Raw genomic sequence first — 16,963 nt, forward strand, 5'->3', positions numbered from 1 at the left:
CCATGCCCGTGGGATTCCCACGGGTGACCCCACTAGTAGAAGTATATTTGAGGTCAACATCGGCCAAAAGGTCAACATAGGCCAAATTACTAAAATCCTCAATTTTCATCCGATTGACTTGAAATTTGAAGAGGACTTGCATATCTGGTTATTGAATTCAACCACCAAGTATTTTTGAGGTCAACATAGGCCATGTTTTTAAAATCCTAAATTTTCATCCGATTGACTTGAAAATTGAACAGCATTTGCACATTGTCACTAAATAGGAAAACCAGCTATTTTTGAGGTCAAAAGGTCAAAGGTCAACCTCCCAAAATCATCATTTTTCATCTGAAAAATCGTCACTTTTCTTCCTATTGACCCGAGCTTTGATCAAGATTGTCAATTTTAATCTTGATGAAATGGACAATTTGCTTTATCATTGGAAATTTTTTTCTTGGGGGCGGGGGCGGATTTTGCAAGTATCGTGCTCCGCCTGACGTCTTCTTGTTTATTTATTTTTGTTATTTATTTTTGTTATTTATGTATGTATGTATGTATTATGCCTTTACTATATATTTACCTTTACAAGAACTGTATTCACACATTTACTTTCTTTACTTAGGTTCGAGTTAAGTTAGGACCGGAAATTTCCACCCAGGAACGTATCTTCAATCGTTAACATTATGCCTATGGAGTATGGAGGGTTCCCAGATGGCATCACTTTTCGGCCATGTTGGGCGTGGCGGCCATGTTGGCTGGGTTTTTAGACACAGGCACATTCGCAGTTCAGTGTCGTGTGTTCAGTATTTTTACTTGAAATTTGAAACATTTGAATCAGTTTGAAACATTTGAAGGTGTGCGCTACCATAAGAATAGCAGCTGTAATTAAGAATCAAGGCAAAGTAACACAACACTTGAGTGAAACTCGACGTTTCTTTTTGTGTGCTCATATACGAAGCCTGGTGTTGGCTTAGCGGTTAGGGTGCTGGCTTGGGATCCCAGGATCCTGGGTTTGAATCCCGGTCGATCGCTGAATTAACATCAGGGGGGTTGACTCAGCCTGTAATCCTTCCGAGGTCGGCAAATTGAGTACCAGTTCACTAGTAATTCCCTGTGTGTAGCAAGAGGCGACTAACAGGGTTGGTGGCAGGAAGGGCATCCGGCCATAAAACATTGCTTCAAAAAGGGGACCACGGTGCCCAAAAAAGGCCAACCCCTGCTCTGTGGGGAAAAATGGCCTCTAAAGGTGTTCTCATATATGAAGAAAATGTGCTTTGTGTGCGAAAATCTGCTTTTCTAGACAATTTGATGCCTGGTGATGTCATTTTTGCTGACAGGTTTTAATACTAAAGACAGTGCGCAGTAGAGATAACAAGCTTTCCCCTCATTGTGTGGATGTAATTATTCCTGCTTTCACAAAAGGAAAATCTCAGCTTTCTCCCCTCGAGATTGAGAGCACTATGAAGATAGCACATGCTAGGATAATAATAATAATAATAATACATTTATTTTATATAGCGCTTTTCAAGAAGCCCAAAGACGCTTTGACAGAGTACCAAAAACAAGTGCAAAAAGACAAAAATCAACAGGTAAATAATCAAAGCAAAAGGAAGGAGAAGGAGAAGAGATAGTCAGGGGTTAAATGCTGTGGGTTAAATGTTGAATGCAGTGTTGAACAGGTGGGTCTTGAGTGATGTTTTGAATGTGGTGAGTGAGGAGGAGTCTCTGATGGTGTGAGGTAGTGAGTTCCAGAGGGTGGGAGCAGCGATGGAGAAGGCCCTGTCCCCCCAGGATCTGAATTTGGTCCAGATGGGGGGTGGGGGGGGGGGGTCAGGAGGTTGGTACCAGCAGAGCGGAGGTTGCGGGTGGGAGTGTGTCTGGAGAGGAGGTCAGCCAGGTAGGATGGGGCCAGGTTATGGAGGGCTTTGTAGGTCAAGAGGAGGATTTTGTACTGGATTCTCTGGGGGATGGGGAGCCAGTGAAGCTTGTAAAGGACGGGGGTGATGTGGTCACGGGTCCGGGAATGGGTGAGTAGACGGGCAGCGGAGTTCTGAATGTATTGGAGTTTATTGGTGATTATTGAGGGTGAACCATAGAGGAGGCTGTTGCAGTAGTCCAGACGGGAGGTGATGAAGGCGTGGATGAGGGTTTCTGCAGCCGTGGAGGAGAGGGATGGACGGAGACGGGCGATGTTTTTCAGGTGAAAGAAGGCTGTCTTTGTGATCTGTTTAGTGTATTTGTCGAAGGAGAGGGTTTGGTCAAAGATGATGCCAAGATTCCGGATGTGAGGGGAGGTGGATACTGGGAAACCGTCGATGTTGAGGGCAAAGTTATGGGTGGATTTGGTGAGCGTTGAGAGAAGGTGATTGGTGATTGTGGAGAAGGTGATACATGTAGAGAAGGTGATTGGACGGTTGCGTCAAAAGTACACTATTTTGAGTAGCACTGTACCCATAGACTGTTTGCTGACTAATAAGGAGGAGACGGTTGCAGTCTTTGACAAGATGATATTTGTTGGCTGTGCGTTGATCAATATGTGCCCATCTGTTGTTCCATTTGATTGAACTGTATCCTTCACCTGGACAGCAAGTTCCATGAGTGTTGTGTGATGAGTGTAGGATGGTGGACAATATACACGACACTTGTACTACACACTGACAAAGTCGAGAATCAAAGTTGAATGAACCACAACCTCTCTGTACATCAAAGTTCAGTTATCACAAGACTGGCATAGTAACAGAAGAATGATCCATGACAATATCACGCACTGTCATGGTCACGCTCCGTTCCACCTTCAGAAACACATATGGAGATAACAAGCAACGACACACACCTGAGAACAGATGAAACTCATCCTTAAGAGTTTGCCGACAAATAATGTCACCTCTCGAATGAAATATGGCATTTTTGAGAGATTATGGTAATTTTACTGCTCTACTTTCTGAACACCTTTGTGAAAGTATGGCAATCCATGGTATATATTGTAAAATTAGGCTTTTGGCCATAAGCCTCATACTATTGGTACGTTGTTTCTACTAAAAGATCAATAAAAAGAATATCCAACTTAAATTAGAATGCAATGATGATGTTGAGCAAGTGCAAAGAAGGAAATATAAAGTGGCTAAGACCATGATGTGATGGGACAATTTTATACTGTTTGTAAATTTTTGTGATTCTGAAGGTAGAAAAACTTGCGTGTGTGCAGACATAACCAGAAATACTAATCTTGGTCTTATAGAACGACAATTGTATAACCCAAATAACAAGTTATGTTTTGGATTTTTACAAATCATGGGAACATATCATAGTGTCTTCCTGATGCCACATTTAATTCAATACACCGCATCACACTTCGAATATCATAACTTTCCTTCCATCTTGCCACAAAGTTAATATCATGAATGAATGAATGAATGATCGTTTTAAGGCCATTTTCCCCGCTAGAGCAGGGGTTAGCCTTGCGGGCCCCATGACAATCATGGTTCCCTGTTTGAGGCAATGCTTTTATGGCCGGATGCCCTTCCTGACGCCAACCCTTGGTCACGCTCTTACGATGCGCAGGGATACGGTGTACCTATTCTAAATCGGGGTACACACCGGGATCATTCATCCCAGGAAGCTGGTACTCAATTTGCCGACCTCGGAAGGATGATAGGCTGAGTCAACCCCCCTGGCGTTAATTCAGCGATCGACCGGGATTCGAACCCAGGATCCTAGGATCCCAAGCCAGCACCCTAACCGCTAAGCCAACACCAGGCTACAACAGCCAACAGTTACAACAGTTACAACACCAGCCAACACCAACAACACCATACCAAATATATTTATTTAAGTGAATTACATTGGAAGCATGTATAATTTCATTGATCGACACCCCAAGCAGGTGGTTTGAGATTGAGAATAAAGGAAAGTTTATGCATTCATTGTTTTGGCTGTAGGTTTGGTGATGGAGTTCAGCATTTTAAAGTGCTACGGGATGGTGCAGGAAAATACTTCTTGTGGGTGGTCAAATTCAACTCTCTTAACGAGCTGGTGGAATATCACCGCACTACGTCCGTGTCACGCACGCAACACATTCTCCTCAGGGACATGGAGACATTGCCTCAGGTAAGAGTGGGCGGTATTACAGATGTCTTGTAATGGTCGTGTGTCAGTGTGAAGGCCTGATTTTAAATCCCTCCTTCCCAAGGTTCACATTTACACTTTCACTCCTTTTATCACCTTTTCTCCATCGACCCTGCCTGTTAACAGTCTTGTTCCAGCAAGTTCCTCAAAAGGCATCATTATTTTCAGACATTCTTCTGCCTACGGATTTTTCAGAAAAAGAAATGACTTCGGTGAAATATTTCACTTGGAAAATGGATACGTACCTTTTAGTTTTCCCAAATACTTGTCCCATTCACTATGCAGCATTGACATAGATGAATAACCCTGTAAAGGGGGGAGGGAGGGCACAAATATGCAGCCAAATACATGAGACAAATTAAATTCTCCGAAAAGGCTCGAGTATATACAAAGTGCCTTCAGAAAATATTCACACCCCTTGACTTTTTAGATATTCTGTTGCATTACAGCCTAAATTTAAAAATAGATTACATTGAGTTTTTTGTCACTGATCTACAGAATACTCCATAATGTCAAAGTGGAATTTTTATTTTAGATTTTTTTTTACAAAATAATTACAAATGAAAAGTTTAAATGTCTTGAGTCAATAGGTATTCAACCGCTTTGCTATGACACTCCAAATTGAGCTCAGGTGCATCCAATTTCCTTGGGTCATACTTGAGATGTCTCTACAACTTAATTGGAGTCCACCTGCGGCTAATTCAATTGATTGGCCACGACTGTATAAAGAAACACACCATTCTATATAATGTCTCACAGTTGACAGTGCATGCCAGAGCAGAAACTCCACGATGATGTCCAAGGAACCGTCTGTAGAACTGTGAGATAGAATTGTGAGGAGGCATAGATTTGGGAGAGGGTATAAATCAATTTCTAGAGTGTTGAAAGTTCCCAAGAGCAGAGTGAACTCCATCAGTAGGAAATGGAAAGAATATGGAACTACCCAGACTCTTCCTAAAGCTGGCTGTCCGACCAAACTGAGCAACCGGGCAAAAAGGACCTTGATCAGAGGGGTGACCAAGAACCAAGTGACCACTCTGAGAAAACCTGCCGGAAGGACAACAATCTCTGCAGCCCTTCAAAAATCTAGGCTTTATGGGAGAATAGTCAGATGGACGCCACACCTGAGAAAAAAGCACATGACAGCATGTCTGGAGTTTGCAAAAAGGCACGTGAAAAACTCACAGCATGAGACAAAATATTCTGTGATCTGATGAGACAATTTTTTAAAACTATTTGGTATGAATGCAAAGCACTACATCTGGTGGAAACCGAGCACAGCTCATCAATCATCAAACACCATCCCGGCCATGAAGCATGGTGGTGGCAGCATCATGTTATGGGGATGCTTTTCAGCAGCAAGGACTCGCAGATTTGTAAGAAGGAACAATTAATGGAGCCAAATACAGGCAAATCCTTGAGAAGAACCTGCTTTGAGTGCGAAAGACCTCAGACTGCAGCAGAGATTTAGATTCCAACAGGACAATGACCCCAAGCATACAGACAAAGCAACACTGGAATGGCTTCAGAACAAGAACATAAAAGTCCTTGAGTGGCCCAGCCAAAGCTCAGGCTTGAATCACATTGAGAATCAGTGGAAGGACTTGAAGATTGCTGTTCACCGACACTCCCCATCCAACTTGACAGAGCTTGAGGAAATCTGCAAGGAACAATGGGAGAAACTCCCAAAATCCAGCCGTGCCAAGCTGATACAGACATACCCAAGAAGACTCGAAGCCGTAATCACTGCCAAAGGTGATTATACAAAGCATTGACTCTGGGGGTTGAATACTTATGTAAATTAGATATTTCTGTGTAATTAATTATTTTGTAAAAATTTTGAAAAATAAAATTCCACTTTGACATTATGGGGTATTATGGGTTGATCAGTGACAAATAAAATCTCAATTGAACCCATTATAAATTCAGGCTGTAACACAATAACATGTGAAAAAGTCAAAGAGTGTGAATACTTTCTGAAAGCACTGTACAGTCACGTGAAAAAGTAAGTACACCCCGTGTAAAGTTTTCACTTTTTCAACATATTTCAACATACAGCTATTTGATCTTCATTTCAACAATATTGATAGATAAAGGTGATATAATATAACAAATATCATGAAACATGGAAGGGGAGGGGGGAAGGGGACGGGAGGGGGAAAGGGGGGGGGGGGAGGGATATAGATGGTTACTGGCAATTTATCACATCCACAAATGATGTAATCCACAATTACTGCAATTACTGCAATTACTGCAACTGGCAATTGGATCGTCTGTTTGCCGTGTCGCGAGCAAGGCCTTTGCCGCGTCGCGAACGATTTGAAATCGAAGTTAAGTGATTGTTCCCATTTGTATTTTCGTTAAAACTGTATTTATTTATGGTGTTGTATGTATATTGTGTCCCGACAAAGATTTTTCGGTGTAAATCTTTCAGACCTGTATTGAAAATCGTGTTAATTCGTGTCGTGTCTTGAGGCCTTGTACAGTGTACACTGTACAACCTTGAGGCTTTGTTTTTCTCTCAGCGGTCCGTCGTTTGTGATCCAATAACTTTCGTTCTCTGTATTCCCAGTCTTTTCACCCATAGCCTACTTCCTTGTGTAAATCTCAGCTCAAAAAAAAAAAAAAAAAAAAAAAAAAAAAAACATTTCTTTCTCTGTTCTCATTCGTTTATTCATTCTTATTCGTTCGTTCGTTCTTCGACCACGTGTTTCTCCCCCATTTCCCCAGATAGTTTTCACTGTTATTAACCTTCAATGTTTACACTTTCCCCTCAAGTTATGTATTCCGTCATATTTTATAACACCTTTTTCTTCTTCTTCTTTAAAAGGCTGCTTTCGACTTGCTCACCAAATCAATTCATCCCCAAAAAAATATCCATCTCCTATAGTGCCTTTTTTCTACATTCCCTAAACTCTCCTGCACTCCATCCTCCATCCAGCATCCTCAAACGTATTTTTAACTCGAAGGTCACAAGAAACTCATTTTGCAATAAATGTTCGTTTCCCATAAATCGTACACTTTCTAAAATCCAATCTCACCCCTCCCCTCCAAATCTTCCCCATAACCCCTCCCCTCCAAATCTTCCCCATCACCCCTCCCCTCCAAATCTTCCCCATCACCCATCCCTTTCAAATCTCCCCCCTTGCCCCCTCCCTCCTAAACTACCCCCTCACCCCTCCCCGCCAAGACGCCTTCTCGCCCCTCCCCTCCTATACTCCTGCCTCACCCCTCCCCTCCAAATCTCCCCCATATCCCATCCCTTTCAAATCCCTCCCTTTGTCCCTTCCCTCCCAAACTCCCCCCTCACCCCTCTCCTTCAAATCTCCCCACCCTCATTGCTTCTCAATTTCCCCCCTCTCACTCCCCCTCCTCAAAGCGTCCTACCCGCTTCTTCCCCCTTCCAACTCTCACCTCCATCTCCCCCAACCTTCTGCCTCGCTCTTCCCCCTCCTCAAATAACACCTCATTGTGCCTCACCCAATCACCATCAAACCTTTTGTCCGCCCCATCCTTCCCTTTCTCCGAGCTATTCTGAAATCTCTGACACACCTTCAACAGATCTCCCTACCTCTTCCACCTCTTCCACATCTTACCCTACCCCTCCTCCCCCCTGTTCTGTATCTGATGCTCCCCCTTCCTCTTCATTAACGGTATGGACCTCAAACATCCGGGGCCTTCGTTCAAACTTAACTGATCTCTCCATACAGGTTGCTTCTGTCAAACCAGACGTGATCTGCTTAACAGAAACTTTCCTCCTTTATGATGTCTCTGATTCCTTAGTATCTCTCCCGGGCTACTCCCTCCTCCGGTATGATAGACCTGAGCCTCGTCCTGGAGGCGGGGTTGCTATCTTTATCAAAAACTCTCTTCCTCACTCGCCCTGCACTGCACTCTCTTCACCTCACCCCCAGGAATACCTCTGGCTACGGCTTCCCCTTCGCTCCCACCTCTTGTTCATATGTGTGTTGTACCGTCCACCAAACAGTGATGACTCCATCTACATCTCGCTGTCTGATAATATGGACCAACTTCTATCTACTCATCCCAACTCTCTCTTCCTCATATGTGGTGATTTCAACTGTCATCATGCCAGTTGGCTGGGTGTGGGTACCTCTCTCACCAGCCATGGCTCCTCAGCAAAGGACTTCTGCGATTCACTGGGACTGACACAATCTGTCAATTTCCCGACCCGGATCTCAGTCAACGGAACATCTTCTCTTCTGGACTTGGTTATGACTAACTTCCCTGAAAATGTCTGCTGCTCTTCTTCTGCTCCAATCGGATCATCTGATCATGTCCTTGTTAAAGTGGACATCTCTCTGACCATCCTCAGGGAGCCTGCTCAGCGTCGACGAGTCTGGCATTTCACTCAGGCCAACTGGCACGGTCTTCAAGCAGCCATCAATCATCTGGACTGGTCTCCCATCTCTACCACCTCTGACATCAACTCATCCTGGGAATTCTTCCAAAGTAAATTGCTCTCTCTCATGCACAGATTTATCCCATCTCGTCTTCAGTTGTCATACCCTTCCTCCCGTCCATGGTACACGGAATCTTGTGGTGAGGCTGTTGCCCAGAAACAACTTGCCTTCGTCTCCTGGAAAGCAAATCCAACGGAAGGAAATCTCATTTCCTTTCACAAAGCCCGAAACAAGTGTGTGTCCACCCTCAGGAGAGCCAGGAAACAATATCTCTCCGTTCTCAAGACCGAACTCTCTTATCTGTCTCCCTCTTCCAAATCATGGTGGCGTCTGGTCAAATCCGTTTCTGGTGTTTGTTCCCCCTCCATCCCCTCCCTTACCTCAAACGGCTACACAGCTGACTCCGCACGTGAAAAAGCTGAATGCCTCAACTCTGTGTTTGCCTCTAAATCTTGTGTCCCAAACCCATCCCTCTCTGTACCCACCATACCTAGTCGTACCCTGCTGCTCCTGGACTCCGTGTCCTTTCCTCCTGACAAGGTGGAAAAGTTTCTGTCAACCCTCGACTCTGATTCTGCAACTGGACCCGACGGCATCAGCCCACGGGTCCTAAAATCCTGCTCTGCTGCTCTATCTCACCCTCTCTCTGTTCTCTTCACCCTCTCTTTTGCTCAAGGTCAACTGCCATCTGCTTGGAAATCAGCCAACATCACCGCTTTGCACAAAAAAGGTGCAAAAACAGATCCTAGCAACTACAGACCAATCAGCCTTCTCCCAATTATCAGCAAAGTCATGGAATCCATCATTGCTTCGGATATGAAATCTTTCCTCTTCTCCAATGGCTTGATCTCTGATCATCAATTTGGTTTCAGACCAGGTCACTCTACTCTGGGCATGCTGCTTCTGCTGTCTCAACAATGGATGGAGGTCCTCAATGCCAAACAGGAAATTAGAGCTGTCTCCCTCGACATATCACGTGCCTTCGACACGGTCTGGCACCCCGCTCTGCTCACCAAACTCTCCTCCTTTGGTATCCATGGAAATCTCCACGCATGGCTGGCGGACTTCCTCTCTAGTCGTCGTCAACGTGTGGCCCTGAATGGGTTTCTCTCATCTCCTCTTCCTGTTCAGGCTGGAGTTCCCCAAGGCAGTGTTCTGGGCCCCGTGCTTTTTCTGGTCTTCATCAATGATCTCTCTGACTCTCTTGAAAATCCTCTCTATCTCTTTGCTGATGACTCCACTCTCTGCCGCTCCATTCCTCTTCCCTCAGATCGGCAGTCTGCAGCCTCCTCACTCTCTGAAGACTTGGACAAAATCAGACTGGTCAAACAAGTGGAACATGTCTTTCAATCCTGACAAATCTCACACTCTTACTATGTCTCTCCGAAAAGATCGACTGGACAACCCTCCCATCTACTTTCTCAACAATCCTCTCCAAGAAGTTCTGTCGCTCAAGCTTTTGGGTCTCACTATCTGCCATGATCTTTCTTGGGAAAACCACATTTCCAAGCTGGCCTCCAAAGCCAGTCGCCGACTGGGCATCCTCCGTCGTGCGAAGTCCTTCCTCGGCACACCTGAGCTCCTCACCACATACAAGGCTTTCATCCGCAGCTCAATGGAATACTGTTCTCCCCTATGGGCCGGTGCTCCTGCCTCACACCTAGCTCGGCTTCACGCTGTTGAAACCAAAGCTTTCAGAATTATTGGAATCTCCCGCGATGAAGCTATCTCTGAGGGCCTTTCACTCACTCACCGCAGGCAGGTAGGTGGTCTTTCTGTCTTCTACCGACTCCTCTCCGGCCTTGCACCCCCAGCTCTCTCTGTGCTCTGTCCCCCAAATATTCCTACAGGTCGCACAAGATCTGCCAGCAACCCTCTGATGGTTAAACTGCCGAAATCTCGGCTCTCTGCTCACCTTCACTCTTTCATTCCTCTTTTCTCCCGCCTCTGGAACAAACTCCCTCACTCCCTTCAATCCCACTCCTCCCTCCAGGTCTTTAAAACAGCTGTTCACCACCATCTCTTATCTTCCCCCATCCAAAACCTTGATCTTTTCTACCCCCGCTAATTCACCCCAGATCCACCTTGTTTGAAATTCCAACTTCTTTCCTGGAAGTCCTGGCAGTGTCCATATGTTTTATACCTCTCCCACCGCCCCCTTCCCATGCCACCCCCCCCCCCCCCCCAAAGCCCTCGCCCTCTCTCAGATCTCTCGATGTCTCCATGTCTCCATGTCTCTCGGTCCCTGCTCTCAAATGTTGTGTTTGTGTCCTTCCCCCTCTCTCCCCATCTTGTCTACCGCTCCCGATGTTATATGTTTTATGTGTCGGTTTGTCTTTCTGTGTGATTAATGTTCGCTCTTTCACGAGCCTCGATCTTGTATCCACAAAAAAATAAAAAAAATAAAAATTTATGTACTTTACATAACGTTAATAGGAATACATTGCCGTGTAAATGGGAAATACACTTTGTTTGAAATAAATCACAAATATCAGATGAAAGTTTTTAAAATTTAGAACTATTCTCACTCAGAGTTAAACATCACCGCAATATTACGTGGTTGCTTCAACGTTTTCTGTGAATTATATGTCATCATTGTGAGATTTTTTTTAGATTTTTTTTTTTGAAATGACATTTTTATATTTTAAAAAAGCGGCAAAAAAGCATCAGAACAGCTGTGAAAAAGCATCAAAACAGCAGTGAAAAAGCATCAGAACAGCAGTGAAAAAGCATCAAAACAGCAATGTAAAAGCATCAAAACAGCAGTAGAAAGCATCAAAACAGCATTCGATATATTTTCACTTTTACGTTTTGGCGAACTCGCTCGCGAACCTGACGAAGATCCTGAGCGAGGATCGCTACGCTGCGCTACGTTATGCTAACGTTACGTTAGCTACGCTACGTTACGCTACATTCGCTACGTTATGGCTAAAAAGATGGATCTAAAGATGAAAGAAAAAAAAAACCTATGTGGTGTGAATGGCGATGTTCCTCGCTGAAATGTGAAAAAACACAATCGCTTTTCGCTCTGAATTACGTGCGAACGCGTAACTGTGAGATTATGGCGGCAGGGATGGAACATCACGTGATCGCTCTGAGCGAATCAGCGCGCTGCTCTGCCACCGGCTCAGATTCCGTGTATAATATTCCTCGCTACGTTACGCTACATTCGCTACATTATGGCTAAAAATATGGATCTAAAGATGAATGAAAAAAAAAACTACGTGGTGTGAATGGCAATGTTCCTCGCTGAAATGTGAAAAAACGCAATCGCTTTTCGCTCTGAATTACGTGCGAACGCGTAACTGTGAGATTATGGCGGCAAGGCTGGAACATCACGTGATCGCTCTGAGCGAATCAGTGCGCTGCTCTGCCCCGGCTCAGATTCCATGTATAATATTCCCCGCTGAAATGCGGAGGTAAATATGAATAAAAAATATGGATCTCGTCAAATATTTTTAGGTAGGCCATGTCCTTCGCAGGCTCAATGGCCATGTCTATGCCAAATATCAAGCATGTGAGCCTCTCCGTTTAGGAGTCTATCGGTAACATTACACACACACAGACTGTGTTTTATATATATAGATATATATTGTTACGGTTTTCCGCCGCCCTTCTACCCTTACCAAGGGGGGATTAAGCCCCTTGTTCTTTCTGGGCCGGCGTAACCGAGACTTGAGACACCTCTTAAGGGGCAAACGCAAGGTAGGGTTTCGGGACCAAGTCTCGCACGTACCTAAATACCTGTGCCGCCACGGAAGTAGCGGGGAACCAAGCCTCGCATGAGCCACGTGTAATTTGAGTACACCGAGCGGATTGCGTACCACGTGGTCCATGCAGTTTCTAGTATTGGACCCCGATTAGAGCGGTTTTACTCGTACCACGCTTAGTATGATGGAAAAGTTAGTATAGTCAATATACGCTTAGTATAGTCAATGATGGAAAACACAAGACGGTCGAATAAAAGGAATAACACAATTTAATTATTATTTACACAAGTATGTACAATTTGGTAGAAAGCAGACACAGAGCAGAACTTAATCAGTCTTATAATAACCCAGACACGGGCCCGATCACACACACACAGGGGAATTGCAGGTAGAATGGTGTCCACGCGCTGCCTTGGTCGTCCAGGAACGGCGGCCCGGCATGCTCTACACGGTCCCAGCACGTCCTGCAAAGATGGCAAGCAGGTGGTGGAAAAGGATCGTCGCAGCACGTCTCTCGAACAAAAGGCAGCAGATGAGGCAGGAAGGCGGGAAGGAATGTACGCGTCTTTCGGCGGCTTTCCACAATGCGTTGAGTTACCCGCGCGCTATCACTCATGTAACCCAATGCAATAGAGGCTCAGCCTCAAGCTCAACCGAGCGTCACTTTAATACGAGCGCTTATACTGGGTTCATGCGCGTCTTTCTCCGATCTCGTAACTCTCATCAATACGCGCCTCTCCAATAGCTCGTAACTCACCAAACTCACCGCACTCAACTGTCCTACTGCACTCCGAACTTCACTGGCGGTGGGGGTCTTGCATGACGGGTTGTATTGCCACGCCCTTAGCCTTCTCGAATGTTCCAACCACACCCCGTGATGCAGTGCTGCAGCCACACCCTCTGAGCCCTGATTGGCGGCTCGCGCTTACCGTCAGTTCTTCGCCGTCCTCATTCGGTCCCGACCCGACCCGCTAGGCCTGCCTCGTGCTAATTCGCGCCAAAAAGCCAAAGGCAGCACAAGGAGGCATAAGGCGGCATAAGGCAATGGAAGTATGAAAAGGACCTACTCTCATTATTCTACTCAACGCAAAACTAACACAGGAAAAGGACTATTCTCACGCATACTATGAAATAACTGAACTATCTCGAGGCTACGTGTTGTTGTGTGACTAACTATGAGGGGGAAATTTAACCTTTATTGTACAAAACTCAAAACCGCAACACTACCCCTCTCCCTCGTCAGACTCGCACCCGAGTCGAACCCAACAAAAGTGGAACGACCGGTTTTGAGAATGATCTGGAAAATTAACTTTACTTTTACATGTGACATATAGATGTGGTTCCCTCTAACATTTACTCTAACCCGTGGGTGCGACAGTTTTAAAACACTAAATATGTCCCCCCCCTATTGCGTTGAGTTGCTAAACTAACAGAATCACGCCCACAATTAACCGAATCCGGAATTTGTCAAACTAAACATATAGCCGGTGGGCAGCATTTTATATACAGACTTGGCATTTAATATGGAATATATATTTTTCTTGACTTGGGTTTACTTTCTGAACTCAATATATCAATCTGGTGAGTTTCTTTTTTCGCTTTGGTGATTTCTTTATTAAAAGAACCATGTCACTGATTGTCTGTCGCAGCAAGAAGTCAATAACAGGATTATATCACAGGTGGCGTTGCAAAATGTACAGACAGGTACATTTGATGATTGGCTTCACAATCGGATATATAAGGGTTGTTGCGTTCTGTATTAGTGGAAAACAACTGCTGCACGTCTACAAAAGTTATTGCCGCTTCCTCTGGAGATGGTCCGTCAACTCAACAATGCTGTTTGTCATGGAGTGGTGGCTTTACGAAATTCCGGCATGAAACAGTGTGCTATTGCTCGGCAGTATGGCATCACTCAAGGTCAGGTGTCAAAGATCCTGAAACGAAATGCTCAGAGGGGTGTCCCTACTCCAATACCAAGGCCAGGACGTCGCCGCAGTACCACAAGGAGGGATGATCGCCAGCTGCACCGGTTAGTCCGCAATGGCCGTTCCAAGTCAGCTAATCGGCTTAGGGCTGAGTGGCAGCAACTGACAAATGTGCCTGTATCCAGAAAGCTAGTCAACCAACGACTGGTTCAAGCAGGCTATCGTGCCAGGCGTCCCCTGAGAAAGCCACGCCTGACCAGACAACACTGTCAGCACTGATTGCAGTGGGGCAGGGAGCACCGTCAATGGTAGCCAGGACACTGGAATCACGTGATCTTCAGTGACGAGTCTAGATTTCTTGGCTATCATCAAGATGGCCACGTCCGAGTGTGCAGACAAGTGCATGAAGCCTACAACGAAGATTGTATAGTGCCAAGAGTCCAAACTGGAGGTGGTGGGGTCACCGTTTGGGCTGCTTTTCATGCAGGGGGCAAAACTGACCAGGTTGTTCTGAATGGAAACCTGAACCAGTTCAAGTACAGGGCCATTCTGGAAGAAACATTGCTTCCATTTGCTCGTGCAGCCTTTCAAGGAAACTTTGTCTCCCAAGATGACAATGCATGGCCTCATCGTGCTCGCATGATCCAACACTTTCTTGCTGACCGTGGTGTAGAGCATATGGAGTGGCCTGCCATGTCCCCGGATATGAATCCGATATAGAACTTGTGGGCAGAATTAACACGTCAAATCGACAACTTGGACCAGCAGCCTACCTCTGTGCGTGAATTGCAGCAGGCTATTGTAACTGCATGGCAAGCGATTCCTGTCCAAACCTTGGCAAATCTCGTGAACAGCATGCCTCAACGTGTACGTGCTCTCCTGAATGCTCGTGGGGGTTATACGAAGTACTGAACTGTAATTTTACTGTCCGTAATCCCAGTCTTCATTTAACTTTTGTTGTTGTTTAAAAAAACATTGGCTAACGTGCAAAATAAAGAAATACTTCTGGAAAACGCACAGAAGTTTAACACAGTACTATCCGTGAATTGAGTTCGATATCAGTTTACATCACTTTCAAGGATCAATTTATTTGCTTGGAAATGTCAAATGTGGTTTTTGTTTCTTTTAAAGGTCACATCAACAAAATCTAGCATAATTTCAACATAATTCCAATGAACTTTTGGTTCTAAGTCATCTTGAAAAGTAAGTTCACCCCCACCAAAAAAATATTCCATATTAAATGCCAAGTCTGGACAAGCACAAAAACGTACTCTTATTTACAATTCGAAGACCCAGGACCTGTCCTTTTTGAAAAAAAGATTGGAGGGGAGAGAAAGCACAGCAAAAACACAAAAAAAACTCATAAATTCACATTTACTGCTTGCTTCTTGCATCTTGCTTCTTGCATCTTCTGTGTGCATATATCAAACCGGCTAGCCCCCGGACCGGCATACAGGCCATTCCTGCTCTTCAGGGCTAACTAAACTTACAAATCTTCTCATCCCTAGCACACCATAATAAAAATACACAACAAATGTGTTTATTGTATGTCTTTGCCAAGCAGGGCCAACCCTATGTGGTCCGACTGCGTGACATTAACGCTACTCAAAACAGGTGGTCCGAAGATGCAAGGTGAATTTGCAGCAATGTGCTGCACAGCAGAGGTGTAAGGCCACAAAACCTGTGGTCCATAGTATGTAATGTGCAGCAAAGTGTTTGCGGCAGCAAAGTGCTGCACAGGTGCAGCAAAGTTACACCACAAGGATATGGCAGCAACATGTTGCGCAGTTCGGCTGCACAGATGTAGCATAGTGCAGCGGGGGTGCTGCACAGGTCGATGGTGCTGCACAGTTCCACCTCCAAAATGGTCCTGGGGTGGGGGGGAGAGACAAAGCACGACCAGCAAAGCGGAAAGGGCACAAAGGTACACAGCAAAACAAGGTAATGCAGCACAAGGGGCGCGGAAGTGCGAGCAGAGCAGGCTCGTCCCTAGCCGTCCGTACCCCCCCAACGTCGGCTTACACTACCCTAGCCCTTTTTGTATTTACAAATTCGTCTCTACGTCTTGTCTCCCATATCCCCCTCTAATCCAAATTCGTCTCCCAATCCCTCCCAGGAAGGAAGGAATGGAACAAACACAATGTCTCTCTACGTCATGATGCATCTTACACTCAAACAGTTCACTTGGCCCTGGTGTGGAGCTTCGTCCTCCTTGGTGAATGGTGGTGGATGGCGCGAAGGGATTTCTCAATTCCTAACTACACTACTGACATTAACTCTTTTAAACTACCTGGAATCGTACCCTGCCAATCAGCCTCTTTAAACTATGTGGTTCTAAAAACCGAATTCCCATTGACCACTCTGTGATGCCATCCGAAATTTGGGTCTCACTCCCACAAATTTTCATACTGTGCCCTTGCACAATTTCGGGGCTGGGTCGTGTGGCTCCACTAGCAGGTCCAACTACCTGTGCACCTCCGCCAATGAAGTCGCCACCCGAGCTTACCTGCTCCTGCGACTACCTAAACTGGGGAAGGCCCCTCCTGGCACTTTACCCCCTGATGCCCACCTTGGCATTGGGCAACCCGGGTCCTTCCTTTGGATCCTCGGGCCCCACTCAACAACTCACAACTACCCTAACTGGCTCCCAGAGCCTACCTGCGGCCTCACCTGGCCGACAAACTACCAGTGGCGGAGTACCCCAATAACCATACGCACCAATTAAACCACACGCCCAGCCATTCCACAGTCTCACGCACCCTCCAAAGCACTACTTTGCCACTACCTGCACCACAGG

At 45.5% G+C, this 16,963-nt stretch overlaps 2 protein-coding genes across 2 annotated transcripts in view; one reads left to right on the top strand and one right to left on the bottom strand.

Moving 5' to 3' along the window:
• The window catches only part of LOC137414229 (uncharacterized), a 193,399-nt gene that overhangs the window by 115,587 nt on the left and 60,849 nt on the right, over positions 1-16,963 (bottom strand). Inside the window, exon 4 of the mRNA XM_078779442.1 lies at positions 4,353-4,413. The gene's annotated coding sequence lies outside the window, so the exon portion shown is untranslated. The remainder of the gene's footprint in view (positions 1-4,352; positions 4,414-16,963) is intronic.
• The window catches only part of LOC137413929 (growth factor receptor-bound protein 2-like), a 115,321-nt gene that overhangs the window by 86,348 nt on the left and 12,010 nt on the right, over positions 1-16,963 (top strand). Inside the window, exon 4 of the mRNA XM_078779441.1 lies at positions 3,921-4,089. Coding sequence (XP_078635567.1) covers positions 3,921-4,089 — 169 coding nt within the window. The remainder of the gene's footprint in view (positions 1-3,920; positions 4,090-16,963) is intronic.

This window comes from Myxine glutinosa, chromosome 5, assembly GCF_964187855.1.
Source record: "Myxine glutinosa chromosome 5, kmMyxGlut1.1, whole genome shotgun sequence".
In the NCBI taxonomy this organism is placed as follows: Eukaryota; Metazoa; Chordata; class Myxini; order Myxiniformes; family Myxinidae; genus Myxine; species Myxine glutinosa.